The sequence below is a fragment of the Bombyx mandarina genome, chromosome 22, assembly GCF_030267445.1.
Source record: "Bombyx mandarina strain Sakado chromosome 22, ASM3026744v2".
Taxonomy (NCBI): Eukaryota; Metazoa; Arthropoda; class Insecta; order Lepidoptera; family Bombycidae; genus Bombyx; species Bombyx mandarina.
In genome coordinates, this window is record NC_143228.1 from 13,540,765 (window position 1) to 13,556,142 (window position 15,378).

Here is a 15,378-nt window from a genome sequence, read left to right on the forward strand (position 1 = left end):
CCGTTTGCCCATATAATTAAAAAAATTACTACGGAACACGTTAAAATGCAAAAAAAAAAACACTTAGCCGTTACATACTGTGTTCCAACATCTAAACGCAACCATTAACACTCACAATAGTAATGAACTAGAAAATGAAAATAGCCAATACCAATATAAATCAGACGTAAACCATTTGTTTGATCAGCTGAAATAGGTCGTTTGTGATTAAAAAAACGGCATTATGTTGTTTAGACGTTGCTATTTTTAGAACTAGAACGATTTTCATTTTCCGTTATACAAGTTAAATCAATAACACATTTATTTGGCGTTACAAGTTTGTAAGCGAATAGGATTTCCACCTTAATTTTTGTTTAATCAAGCCTACCATGGCTATGGGCAGATATTTATGGACAATATTAACGAAAACCGCAGAAATTAGAACTGTCTTAATTCATCCCGACTTAGGATCTCCTTTTTAATACACCACCACGCGCATTCTTGTGTTTTGTATGTTATTCTTCAGGATAACTCTGAGTTGAAAAACCATATCCTCAAAATTAACACAAAATATATTGACACATACCTTCTCTCATAAAGATTTTCTCGATCTGTAAGTCCTAATGTCAATAAATAAGTTCAATTTCCTCCCTATTCTAATTGTTGTATCAGATCCACGATGTGAAGCTCATAGATAATACACATAAATTAATTGTAGATAAGCAACTCAAGCACTCAACAAAAAATTTCAAAGACGTCGGCCACTAGATGGCCTCTCTTCGATTAGTTTCTCATTGCTCCTGTTGATAGCAGTAACATATTATCTATCCTTTAACTTATTTCTAATGAAGGATTTTGTAAATTTTGTGAAACCACAATTTGATAAAAATTAATCGACTTGTCTATAAGCAATAAAGACTTGTTGGATTTATTAGTTTTCTTTTTATTTTGTGTGTTTAGTTATACAATATATAAATGCCATATCATTAACAACATATAAGTTTAGGGGCATCCGCTATAAGATGTCGCTAGTTTCCATACAAAAAAATATTTGTCTTAAAGTATCGCAGTTTCAGGGCCCTTGTGTGAAGTTCACCGGCATGAAGCGCACCATTGCTATATGAAGTATGCTAACTTTACCTTATTAATCTATCACCCAGCTAGTCTCATGATGGCTTACTAATAAACTACTATTACTACTATTATTCGAATATCTTCATTCGAATTGTTTCTGCAAATACTACACTCAATTCTGTTTCTGATTTTTTTAAATACAAAATTTATTCAAAATCAAATGGATTCCTAAATACAATAAAGTATAAAGATACTATAAATCATTTTATACCTATTCGACACCTTGACGCGAATATCAAATTTAATTACACATAAAATGTTTATTCTTTATATTTTTCCCAATAATAAATATGTTTTTTATTATTTCTTTGTGCAATGAGTACTATTTTTGTGACTCGTTGTGATATTCATAACGCAAATCAGGTGTCAATGAGGCGACGGGGGTATGGGTGGATACACACGTGTATTATCTATGGCTAAGACTTTTGGCGGAAACGTAAAGACATGCTATAATGGCAAATTATAATTTACGGTGATATAATGATTACTTTACTAAACTAATGCAATATTTAGTATAGGTAACTCATTGTAGAATGCTTATTCGAATTTCTTGACGAATAAGAACGTGAACATTAATTACCGATTCAGTGGTGACCTTCGATGAGTTTGACTAAGTCTGTAATGGCATCCTTGCTATTTCTACTGCGTAGCAGTCATAGATTCCGATTCAAAGAATAAGAGAGTATGGTTAATAGGTTCAATCGACTTAATATTTCAATGAATTAACGTTAGATGTAGTATCATCTTGAGTACTGCAGATGATTGATTGTCTGTAGGTATATCTAAGTTCATGCGATTAACTCGTTTAATCAAATTAGGTTTTGCCTGTCAATTTATTTATTGTTGGTAGATAGGGCAAAGAAAATTCAAATTTGGAATTAATTTTATTATAAATTTATAATCTTTGTGAGTCCGCACGGGTAGGTACCACCGCCCCGCTTATTTTTGCCGTGAAGCAGTAATGCGTTTCGGTTTGAAGGGTTGTAACTACACTTGAGACCTTAGAACTTATATCTCAAGGCGGGTGGCGCATTTTCGTCGTAGATGTCTATGGGCTTCAGTAACCACTTAACACCAGGTGGTCTGTGAGCTCATCCACCCATCTAAGCAATAAAAAAAAATGTCTCAGCGGTAATATTGTTTTTTTTAAATGAACCGTGAATTGGCTTTTTTTATCCAGTCGGTTTTTATTTCATTCTGAAAAGTCGTATTTTTTTTTACAATACGCTCTGACGCTTCCATTAAGCCGTTTCCAAGGCTTTGCTTTGATAACAACCACGAAGTACCGGTAACCGACACCTCCGCGCACCACTATTGGTATACCTTCCATTGTTTCAATTGCCAAATGTGTGATCTGACAAAAAAATACTCCTTATTAATATAACATAGCAACAACCGAATTCTAAATGATTATATTCAGGAGTCTCAAAACTTATTTTGTTTTTAATTAAATCTGTTATCAGTTGCCCGTCGTTTTATTTATTATTAGTCGAACCTGATCTTTGACTTAACTATAGTCCGATCGCTATCAATCTTCACAGTATCACCAGCTAGGCTATTTTGAAGGTTTCCTAAAAACTTCAACGAAATCGATCCAGCCGTTTCGGAGTCTATAGGGCATATTATACACCCACTGAGTTTCTCGTCGGATCGTCTCAGTGTGCTCGTCCACCCATCTAAGCAATAAAAAAAAAGCTTAGATGAGTGGACGAGCTCACAGCCCACCTGGTGTTATGTGGTTACAGCAGCCCATAGACATCTACAACATAAATGCGCCACCCACCTTGAGATATAAGTTCTAAGGTCTCAAGTATAGTTACAACGACTGCCCCACCCTTCAAACCGAAACGCATTACTGCTTCACGGTAGAAATAGGCAGGGCGTAGCCTATCAAAGCAGCCTATCGACAACGACCAAGTTTCATTCAATATTATGTTCTTTAATAATTATAAATATTTATGAAAACTTACTATGCAATCAAATATCTCTTCAAAGAAGACATGCTGTCCTACTTCTTTAGGCGAGTAATCAAACCTTTTTTTGTAAACTCTCGTGTCATTTGTTTGTCTTAAGCCTTGATACATATTTTGATAGGCGGCATTCAAATTCTCTATTACTGATTTTTTAATTGGTATTGGCTCCGGAAAAGCGTAACGACTATCGAAACTCGGGCTGAAATTTTATAAATATTTAAATAAAACCTAAATAAAATTAAATCTAAGTTGTAGGTTATATGAAAAGACTGCTGCCTACGCTAGATCTTTTCTTATTCTTCTGTGTCGTTCCTTTGTTTATACGAATCGTGATTCTTCCAATTATTGCAATGAAACGCAACAAATGCTCACGATAGATTTCCACGGTGAAGAAATAACTTCGTGTAATAAAAATCAAACCCGCAAAATTATAATTTGCCTAATTATTGGTGGTAGGACGTCTTGTGAGTCCGGACGGGTAGGTACCATCACCCTGCCTATTTCTGCCGTGAAGCAGTAATGTGTTTCGGTTGGAAGGGCGGGGCAGCCGTTGCGCTGTAAAAACTGAGACCTCAGAACTCATATCTCAAAGTGGGTGTCGGCATTTACGTTATAGCTGTTTATGGGCTCCGGTAACTACTTAAAACCAGGTGGGCGTACACCCAACCATCTATGGAATGAAAAAACCTACGAGGTATACTCTCTGTTTTTTTTATTGCCCTTGTAGGCAGGCGCTCGCCTTAGCTGATGGTGAGTGGTTACCGTCGCTCATGGACGTCGGCAATGCCAGGGGAAGAGCCAAGCCGCTGCCTAGCCTTAAAATTGTGTTATACTGGTAGGTATAAAAGTAGACAGCCTAAGCTTTAGGTTATGACGACTGAACAATAAAAAAATAGCATAGCTGTTACCATAGACTCTAACTTGAGACAAGAGTTCAATGTACTTTGAAATACCATTAACTCACTATTCAAACTGGAACGCATACAGCTTCGAACCAGGAATATTATAAGCAACCCAGGCTAACTAACAACACACCTATTTAACACCGCCCAAGAATGGAATTTAGGGGAATATAGGGAGAAAATAGTACCCAATAATGTTGACGTTTGTTGTTTGAAATAGCACTATTCGTATTCCTGTTTCTACTACTATTTTAAGGTAAGATCTTCTGACCTAGGAAGATATCTAAAGTCAATTTATAAAAAAACAGTGAAATTGTATTTTTTGCTTTAACTCAGTTAATATGTACTTACATGATGCGCTGACCTAATTCAAAATTATGCATCCTCTCATAAAAAAAAGTTTGATTTGAACCAAACTCCCGTAACATAGAACAAAAAGCAATAAACAATAGTAAATAATTTTTCATGTTGTTACTATTCTACGCATCGAAGTGTGAAAAAAAAGATCAACAATTTTTATTTATGGCGAAAAACATGAATTCTATTGTAAAATATTACGCGTCTGTGGTATTTTATGCTGCCACTATACCCTGCATTTTGATTTACGTGTTTTATAACCGTACGCCTACGATCATCTAACCATATGGTAGTTGTAAAATTGAAATTGAAGGTCGAAGGAAACAATAACTTCGAAAATAATTATAAACTTAACATGGTTCGTAAAAATCAGAATTCATAATCTAGTCGTTTCGTTCATTGGCTACGCGTGTCGTGGCCTTTGTAATGTCTTAGTGCATGTCATTCGAGAGGTAAAAGGTTCGAAGCTTCGTTTGCAGACAAGTTTACAACCACTTTGGTGTTGAATGATTAACAGTATTATTCGGAACCCATAAATAGCAAAAAATGAATATCGTAGCATACTTCGAATTAAGGTTTAAAAAATTGTATTTAAATCTACATACTCTTCCAGCGGGTAGATTGAATGCTTTGTGCTAAAGATATGGCGGTAACCCCTCCGTGTGAAGCTGGAATAGACTGGAATAGCGGTCATGCTGTCATGTGCCCGCCGATACGTTGAAATTTTTGCAGTGCATCGTGCAACGCATCGTGTGCTCCCGCTTTAAGGCTATCAGTGAATATGCAGGGGAAAAAATGGCGGTAAATACTTGTCTAACCTCATAATTTAATAAACTGTTAGCCAAACAATGTTATTATTACTCATTGAATTAGCAAACATTCTGATTAAGCCTTTGGGTAGTTGGTCAGCGAGAGCTATAGTTTTCACTGACTAACTAATCAACTAGTAAAAATATCTCGTATTTATATGGATGGTATTTCAATCACACGTCATCAAGCTATTAGTTTTCGTGCAATATGAAAAGTATAACACCAAATGAAGTTTAAGTTTTACAAAAAATTCATTCATATGGTGCTTACAAAATATATCTAATTTTTTTTTTTTAATTCTTTATGAATATAAATCTATATTTTTAAACTACAAACAAAAGATGTTTATTGATTCTAGATTCTTTTGCTTTATCCATCACATTTTTGACGTAACAAAGACTTTCAGTGTCGCTTATTGACATGAGACATCGATTAACTTCTATATTAATTGACTGACAGAATCCGAAAACATTTTAAATTGATCAATTTAAATTTAAGAAAAAATATTTAATTGAAAACTATCCCCATACGTTTCATATTAATATAAACTATGCATTTAACCGTATTGATATAAAATAACTCTTAAGTTGTGTTTGGGTGTATAAAGTAGTATTATAATCCTCAGCAATATGGATGGTAAGCTTTTTTAATAGAAATCTTTTAACCTGTAGTTAATCGCAATTAAATATCGATCTGTACTTTTAGAATGTTCAGCAACGAAATCTATTTCCTTAGAAACGTTGGTTATTCAAAATATAAGTAATGTGAAAGAACTAAAGTCGAAATTAAGTGAAATAATTAAAAAAGGAAAAGACTATGAATTTGATGTTTCTTCATGCGTCAAGACTTTAATAAAGAGCAACGACCAAGAGATAGTACTCCTGACTGCCGAAGCCATATCAGAGCTCGTTAAATGCGACGAGAAACGTCGAACATATTCTCAGAAAGAGATAATCAGCCCCATTCTAGATATTCTGCAAAAAGAAATAACTACCGAAAATGCTGCGTTAATAAAACAGTGCTTTCGAGCTCTCGGGAACTTGTGCTGTGACTGTGACTCGTCAAGAAAGATAATCTTGGAATGTGGAGGTGTTCCCATCATAATAAATCTAATGAAAAACTATTTCAGTACCCACAGTCAATTAAGCATGTATGCATTTAAAACTTTATTAAATTTTGCGATCGGTGGTCAAGAATTCACAAATGCAATGGTTGATGGTGGAGTAGTTGAAATGCTTCAAATGGTTGTCATTCAGGAGTTAGAGAAAGAGGAAATTGATGAAGATGCTGTTTGTGCTTTGCTTTCCTTATTATCTCTTATCAACGAAAATGACACAGAAATATTGTACAGTGATGAAATTAATGCAGGGGTTTTGAAAGTCCTAACTAATACTGCTGATATTGATGTTTCGGAGTTATGCCTCGATATACTTCATGCCCAAGCTGAGCATGGTAAATCATCATTATTATTATGATAACTGAGATATTTACATTTATTATTATGTTAACTGAGCTGAAATCTCAACAAAAAAATAACATTATGTCATAACATTTTTCACAGCAGTTCAAGGAAAATGATTACACTTAAAAGATACTCTTTAATAAAAATAATTAAATACATTAAAGCATTACAGATAATTGAAAAATGTTGAAATATAAATGATGTCATAATAAAGTCCAATAGGTATAAGAAAAACAAACTCTCACCCCTTCATACTTTATAATACATTTTAATATGAAATTGTATTTCAAACTTATGTGAGCCTTTGTATACCCCAGCTTCCACCAGCGATCTTGTATTATCCTTCTCAAATAGCTTAAGTGACAAAGATTGTTAAGTACAGTAGATCACATATTACCTTTTCAGATTCTGTAAAGACCTTAATAGCAAAACATGGTGGTATCCAAGTAGTTTGTTCTCGTATTGAACAGCTAATGCAAAAGTTTGATCACGGAGAACTTGATGCAGATCAATCTGATGTTGAGGCCATCCTGAAGCAAGCTTGTGATTTAATAGTCATTGTTTTGACTGGAGGTATACCTAAATGATTGAGATATTTTAAATAAATGGGCATGAATGAATGACTTATTGCAAACGGGCAAATGGTGATTTAGAGTGTCTGTTTGCTAACTTATGTCATTTTAACTTTTTCTTTAAACATCTTATTTTGACAAGATGTCATTAACAAACGAAATATAGTTAGGTACTGTTTGTCAATCCTATTATTGTTGCTTAGCATTAGCTATTATTGATTAAAATAAGTGCAATACAAATTTGCTTAGTTTTCAGCACAATCAATTTTTTTTAAAGATTATTAAATCTTAAGGATATTCTTAGGATTTTGTCAAGCAAATGTAATGCTTACATAAATAGCTATATGATATGCTATAATAGCATTTGTAGAACTTATTTACTGATTTTTACAAAAAAACAATTTTACAAAAAATCAGTATGGATATAGCTTGAGCCCTGAGAAACGAATGTAGACTACTTTTATTCCACTGTTGAGTATAGTTACAGTTAACCTAACTTAAAATTTAGTGAAGTGACGCTATTGGCGTAAACTAGTAGAAAATAAATAAAATATTTAAGTGAATACTCTATTACTTATGCAGATGAAGCAATGCACATACTATACAACAAAGGTCTCGGTGAAGTTTATATCTCAATGGTAAAATGGCTGGAGCACACTAACTACCACCTAATAACTACAGGTGTCCTTGCTATTGGAAACTTTGCCAGACAAGATGACTATTGTGCACAGATGATGGACGATAAGATATATGATAAATTGTTGGGTATGTGAACAAATTTTTAATTAGAATAATAAATTTAATTTCCACCATTACTTTGCTTTAGTGTACTGTAGGTGTACTGGCTACCTGTAATATTTTGGCCAAGGTTAGAGTCAACATATACATAGACATAATTAGTAGTTTGGCTATATATGGAACAAACAAAAAATTTACAAGGAGCACTGGAGAATCGTGAAAAGGCACTAAATAGCCTGATATGCTAAGTGACCAGAGTTAAGCAATGGCTATGGATAAATAAGTATTTTAGTCAAACTCACACCTCATTTTATAACTGATTACTGAAGTCTTAAGGCATCATAAAGTAAATGGTGTCACCCAACATGAGACATGGAGGTCACAGTTGCAATTGTATAATATCTATCCCACGTTTCAAACTGTAATGTATGATTATTTCACCACCGAAATATACAGGATACCTACCTATGCAAAGCTTACTATATGTCTCATCATGCAATGTTTTCCAAGTACACAAATTTTATGTTTGTTGATATATTTTTATGTGTGTCCAATTTGCAGATCTCTTTGATGTATATGTAAGTTTCGGAGTTCAAATGCAAAAGGAACATAACGTGTTACATCCGATAGAACCTGTAACCATCACAAAGATCCAGCATGCTATATTGTCCGCTCTCCGGAACCTTACTGTGCCTGTGGCGAATAAAAGGATAATAGCGGCTCAGGGAAGAGCTGCGCCTACGTTGCTGGGGGCATTGCTTTCGGTAGAAGATCATCATGTAGCTTACAAACTTCTGGCTGCCATTAGGATGCTTGTTGATGGTCAAGGTAATAAAACTGTCTATGAATAACTATTTTACTTTTAAAACAGAATGCTTGTTTATTATGGCACAGGTAAACAAGCTCGCGGCCTATCTAGGCTAAAGGGGCTACCAAAACGCATAGATTTCACAACCTGAATGCTGCCATCCACATCATATAATGAGCTCGAAATCTTTGAGACCGCTTTAGTACCCTTTTAAGACACCCATGGTCATTTACGTTAGGGTACCATTTATTGCCGCAAAACATTGATGTACCACATTTGTAACAGAGAGTGTGGCCCGTCTGTTGGGCCGTCACAAGTCAGCGTTGCGTTGCGTGGCGCGCTGGGGGCACGCGGGGGAGTACGCGGGCGCGGCGGGGGAGGCGCCCCGCCTGCTTGCCTGGGCCGTCAAGCTTCTCACGCGCGGACCCTACTGGCACAATATCGTCGAGGTATCTATTCGTGTCACTTCTATATTTTATATTGAACATGGAATTGATATGCGTCAGGAATAGGCAACGTTTTTGGAATTACAAACGAAGTAAATAGCAGATGGTTAAGGGAGTGACACACGAGGTCAAAATTTCAATTAAATGTGCGTGCGCTCTTCAAAACGCAAAAATTTCGCAGCAGTAATGGGCAGGACGGTAGTACTCAGGGTATTTCTCGCCAATTTGAAACTCCGCATTTTCGCATCATTGAATAAGAATACACCGTTTTACACATACTCTGGCTATAGGCGTACGATAGATGGAGTGGTGATAAGTGTAATAATAAAAATTGGTAAAATTAAGGCTGTCTACATAAAAGTGGCCTAACCCACAATTTTTCATATTGCAATTTATTTAAAACATAATAAAGTTTGATGCAAAACCGGCCTATCCCTAGTTTTACCCATAGATAACAGATGGTTTTGGAAATTTTATTTTTGCACGTAGGTATTGTAAAAATAAATTCAAATCTCATATCCATACTAACTATGTTAAGCTTATGCCACTTTTGCGTTGACGGCCTCATTATGAAAATATATTTTCAGGTGGAGGGCTGTATATCCAGTTTAGTCAATATGCTGGTGGCCAGTCACTCGCTAATGCAGAACGAAGCCATTCTCGCTCTGACGCTATTAGCTATTGAAACATTAAAAAATATTTCTCCCTCGAGTGAACATCCAGAATTCGATTATGAAAAAAGCTTTATCTCTCAGTTGATTAAGTCGGAAATCGGTAAGCACGTTTCCATACTAGTCGATACGAACTGCGCTAAAATGCCCGTCGAGGTTGCGGAGAACCTTCTCGCCTTCCTAGACATCACTTCGAAGAAGAATAAATTAGCTCTCGATTATAAGGAGGCTAAAGTGACAGAGTCCTTGAAGAAGTTCGCTGAATCCAGGCAGGATCTGAGCGAGGATCTTAAGAATTGTATTACTGGTGTAATCGCAGCTATCTCAGACAATGGGAAAGATTAAAAAAAACACGATTGTTTTATTTTTCGATTCCAAAATTCATTTCGGATGATGACTTTCGAATTTATATTCGCATTTACTATTTTCATAATAGATTTTATGGTTTAGTTGAAGCAATTCGATTTTTAAGTATTATCTTGATGTAACTCACTTCCAAGTAGATGATTTGGAGGTAATATTAAAAAAATAGTTTCTCGAATATATTACCCAGTGACCTCTATCCAAATCATGAAAATAATTTCATGTAGGTATTTACTGTCATTAAAAAAAACTACTATAGATGTAATTCTTTAATAAGCTTTTAATGTTATCTAGTCATAGTTAAAAAAAAAAGTGTTTTATTAAATGTATTGCAAAATCTATTTGCGTCTAAATATTGCTACCTTAAATATTTTACGTGTATTCAAGAAATAATACATTCCAGAATTTGTATTCAGTGAAGTGGTACAAATTATAGTTTCGGTAATAATTTTATTAGCTTTGAGTTGAATCTGTTTGTGTCCTAGGGTAGGCATTTGAATCGTGGAAGCTTTTGTCAACTGATTGAAGTACCATTTTATATTACATGCGCACTCCAATACACCAAAGAGGGTTTACCGCTGATAGCAAAAAAGTAATTTCAATTTGAATATATTATTTGAGTAATAAGATGAATTAATATTGACCTTTGTAGGGGGACCATTAAGTACTATAACAAAATGGTAGAAAGAGTCAACTGGTCAGTTTTAAAGTCTTGCCCAGATTGAGCGAGTTCGTCGCGATTCCTTTTGCACAAACGCGTACGCGTGTTGAACAATTTTGCGCCAAATACGCTCTTTCGAGACAACGTGTTGCTGTAAAATATCCACGCGATACAAGGAATTCTACTATACGTATCTTGATGATTATCTTCGTCTATACGATTTCCACCTTTTTTCATTGCGCGAGCAGGCAGACGAGCATACGTCCCACCTGATGGTAAGTGGTTACCGTCGCTCATGGACCTCAGCAATGCCAGGGGTAGAGCCAAGCCGCTGCCTACCTACTCTAAAAAACGTAAAATTCATATAAAGAAACACAACTATTAGTTCTGCAATGAATACAAAGAAATAGTTATACTTAATACTCAATGTACAATGTAGATTAATGTTTTTATTATCTTTGTATGCGAATTATTGTGGCATAGCTTAAGTAATTTAATATAGATTATTGTACCACGTACTTGTGTATGTTGACTTTGTTTTTAAGTTGCCACTTATAATTATTTTGCATAGAAACATCAGTTATTTCTAAATATTTTGTTGTGTTTGGTGCCAAAGTTACGATTTGCTATTAGATAAATCATTATTATTACTAAAGCGGTTTTCAAATATCTTTACACGTTTATTGCTTACCTTGGTGCAAGAAATTTCAGAACAGTTAAGAATTGTGCAATTAAAAAATATCTTTAAGATTTATATTATTCTCACGATGTTTTAAGACCCTATTGTGCACTTATATACGTAGTTAATCCGCTTCTAAGATAGTAAACGTGTTTAAAAAACAAACACAACTTGTGTAGTTCTAAGCTGAGAAATATTAAAGGTGGACTGATCTCTGAGATATACAACTATCCTGTTCACTCTCTTACTATCTGAAAAAGAGATAGCAATACCATTGACAAGTGGTCTGCGTGCGCATTTTTACTCTAGCCTAAAGGCTTGACGGATAATGGTTTAATCAGTATCAGTATAAATAGTAGGTGCAATTCATTCTTGAATTTGTGTAAAATAAAAAGCGACCAAATTAGATATTATAACTAGAGCACGGCTAAAGTTATTGTTGAAAATTTGTATGTGTAACTTATTTTTAATTCTTTATAAATAGTGTCTCAATTAAATACTTAGATATTTATTTTTATTTGTAGCATTTTACTTGTTTATACTTTGTATAATAAATGCCCTGCTCTGAATGTGTGACCGCAGTTATTGATTTTGACTGTTTTATGGGAAAACATTTAATATTAAATACATTTTATGTATATAATATATCCAAACAGAAATACGTATGTACTTGTTGTGTAAAAAAAATTTTAACGCATTTTAATGTCACCCAATTCTTGCACTCAGAACATTGAACAATGCAATATGATTAATCACAAACCCAATTCCTCTGTATCTTTTTGTGAAATAAATTTATCTTAAATGTATTTCATTTTAATCTGATGATAATAAATAACCAAATAAAATAAACAAATACCTTTTTTGTCAATTCACATTTATTATATTATTAAATGAACTTAATGTATCATGGTCGAGTGTTGCGACAATGATAATCTAAATCTCAATTCTTCATCTTCCAGTAGATGGTTTTCTTGAATGCTTTCTGGATTGGCACATCCCGCAACTGCAAAGTAAAATTGTAAAATTAACTAGTGGTGGTTGTAAGCAAAAGTAAGTTTATTTTCAATCACCTAATCAATGACTGAACCTGAACTGTTAGAGTACAATATTTCGAATCACTGATCACTAGACTGATGAGACAATTATAACCAATTGAAGAATTACCTGGACATCTGATTCTATGCTTCCTTCTTATGAGATTCAAAATAGTCTCTCTTTCATACACATGGCCACACATTGTATTCTTCACTGGATCTGATATATGTTTTTTGGTAATTGGATCTAGCTGAAAATCGAAAATTGTAAAATTTTAAAATCTAGCAGAAAATTTTACATATTAAAAATAAAACTGAAATTTCAGATAGACTGAAAGAAGCTTTTATAGAGGTTCGAGAATCTCATTTTCTGAGATATTTTTCACATTTGAATGAACTTTGAGTAATTACTGTACAAGCTTTATTGTTGTTATATAGGTGGGTGTATATATGGGTTATTTATTTCTTTACAAATCAATATAATCAAATTATACCTATTAAAATAATACAATTATATTGGAATAATACTTACAAACTGCTCATTTGTTTGGACAATAGCTATATCAGATTCATTCAGGTTTTCTGTAACTAAAATGTTTTATATTAAATTTACACTTTAACAGGGTGCGATTTTTTCCTGAATATATTCAGAAAGCAGCAGAGCTGATTATCAAAAGAAAGAAATAAAAAATAATATTAACATTAAAGTCAGTCAATGCAGCAAGTCCCCCATTTCTCAGCATTCTTCAGCATTCCTGAGTGCTTATGTCATATCCCTCTCAAATTATGTGTGCATAGAGTATTCAGCGGTTGCAGCTTGGCAGCATCTTGGCTGTGCCCCTGGTATTGCTTACGATCATGAGTGATGGTAACCATGGCCCATATGCCTACAATGGCGAGATAAAAAAACAATTATTTGTTTGTGTTAAGGAAATAGTAAGCCTATCCTGCATTACAATATATTTATAAATAGTCTTATAGTAGTAACAATTCCCTAGTTACAAATAAAAAATGGAAATTAATTACCTACTCATTCTATTATAAAGATGAACTTCCATTTAAGAAAAACAGAATTCAATTCATGTCAATACTGATTGGTAGTTTATTTTCATATTTTGGTATTGTTTGAAAGTTGAATGGAGTTTCACTACTCATAATACTGAATAGTTGGTTACCCAGTAATATCATATTAAACTATATTTAGATCCAATACTCACGCCCTGATGAAGATACACTTTGTAATCCACTTTCATATCTAGTCTTTAATTCTTGCATGTATCTATGGCTGTTAGGATTAATTCTGTTCTGTGAAAGAGTTTTCAGGCCATCCTCGAATCTTTCTTGGAGTGTATTTATGTTTGATATGTTAGTATCTGCCTAGAATTTAAACGAAGAATTTTTAGATTCTTAATTTCTTAGTATTTTATAAAAAATGTAAAAGATTGCCCTATGTTTTTCCGCTAATGAAGTAATAATGATTCGCTAAAAAACATTATCGTTAATTATATGTACAAACGAATTAATTGCGCTATGCTGTTCTATGTTATACTATGTTCTGTTTCAGAAAAAATGTTGAAAACGTGTTGAATATTTTTTGAAATATTATGTATATATTACACACAACTAGTTTTTTTTTATTATTAGCTTTGTTGTTACATAGAATTTACTTAAATTGAAAACGATAAAATCGTACTTTTTCAACAAACCTTTGCTGCCTCTAAAGCCTGCTCAGCAACTTCTTGTTCTATTTCCAATAAGCAGTAGTTTTCCATGTACATCTTAAGTTTTTCATAATTGTCTTCCTTGTCCTCTTGCAAATATTTAGCGACATTTTCCGCAGTCGAGATCAAGCTTTGAATACACTGCTTTCTCAGATCTCGAATGTCTATATCAGCCATAATTTCAAATTTTCAAATGTCATAACAATAAAATATTAAGAAAGAATACGCTTTTTTTCATTGGCTTTTTTCTTTATTAGGGATTGCCTAGGCAAAGGAAGCATAGCACCTACACTATTTGTATTCTAATTTCAAATTCATGATTTTTTTTGTTAGCCTTATTATCGTTCGGAAATTGAAAGAGGCTTGTTTGTGTGAGTGGGCTCGGGCCCAATGATGGTATTTAGGGCCCTACCCACTAAGCGACTCCCCAACACTTTCTTCCAAGCGTCTTATCCCCTTCGAGGTCAGAACCAGGGCCAGGTCATGAGGTTACCGCGTTAACACTGCAACCAGATGCACCTTACCCCAAGGACTCCCGTCCAACGGAGTCTTCGAGGCGAAATGAAGGTTCTGAAACACTAGTCACCTGAGTACGGTTGCCAATAAGGCCGCCGAGGCGGTGCCGCTAGTGTATCGAGATACCCCAGTAGTTCGGAGCAGAGATTATATACACTTAACATGTTCGGAGTCTGCCGGGTCCGGAGGCAATATCCCACCAACAGGTAGTACAGATTCTTTGCCTACCTCAGATTGTAATTAATTTAGGCTAAGCTTTCCTTTGTGGTCCGTCGATTTCGAAGTTCACAATTTTTTTGTATATAGTGCTCCTAAATAGAAAGCTTTTTGCAAAATTTTAAGTTGCGAAGACGGTAGAAGTATGGTTTACGAGTTAAACATTTTTAAAGTTTCCATTTAAATTAGAAAAATCGTCAAGTCATAGTTGACGTTTCACGTTCCGTTCACGGTAAACGTGAATTTTATTAAATTTGATGTCATGTTTTTACCGAAATATATTATTATTTTATTTTTATTTTATTATTTTAATATATTCACATAGTAAATTTGTTT

General features: G+C 34.1%; 3 protein-coding genes across 3 annotated transcripts; 1 reads left to right on the plus strand and 2 right to left on the minus strand.

Annotated features, from left to right (window-relative positions):
• Positions 1 to 2,284: 2,284 nt before the first annotated feature.
• On the minus strand, positions 2,285 to 4,455 carry LOC114250488 (uncharacterized). Its single transcript, XM_028184376.2, has 3 exons — positions 4,340 to 4,455; positions 3,084 to 3,285; positions 2,285 to 2,467 (listed from the first exon to the last, which is right to left on the minus strand). Exons 1-3 carry the CDS (start codon positions 4,453 to 4,455, stop codon positions 2,306 to 2,308), a joined length of 480 nt encoding a protein of 159 aa, XP_028040177.2. The 3' UTR covers positions 2,285 to 2,305.
• Positions 4,456 to 5,073: 618 nt separating this feature from the next.
• Positions 5,074 to 12,359, plus strand: vimar (visceral mesodermal armadillo-repeats). Its single transcript, XM_028184379.2, has 7 exons — positions 5,074 to 5,791; positions 5,861 to 6,607; positions 7,023 to 7,190; positions 7,772 to 7,954; positions 8,489 to 8,755; positions 9,021 to 9,184; positions 9,769 to 12,359. Exons 1-7 carry the CDS (start codon positions 5,785 to 5,787, stop codon positions 10,195 to 10,197), a joined length of 1,965 nt encoding a protein of 654 aa, XP_028040180.2. The 5' UTR covers positions 5,074 to 5,784; the 3' UTR covers positions 10,198 to 12,359.
• Positions 12,360 to 12,406: 47 nt separating this feature from the next.
• LOC114250490 (uncharacterized) lies at positions 12,407 to 15,249 on the minus strand. Its single transcript, XM_028184378.2, has 5 exons — positions 14,296 to 15,249; positions 13,807 to 13,966; positions 13,122 to 13,177; positions 12,720 to 12,840; positions 12,407 to 12,558 (listed from the first exon to the last, which is right to left on the minus strand). The coding sequence occupies exons 1-5, from the start codon at positions 14,485 to 14,487 to the stop codon at positions 12,452 to 12,454; spliced, it is 636 nt and encodes a 211-aa protein (XP_028040179.2). The 5' UTR covers positions 14,488 to 15,249; the 3' UTR covers positions 12,407 to 12,451.
• Between the last annotated feature and the right edge of the window lie 129 nt (positions 15,250 to 15,378).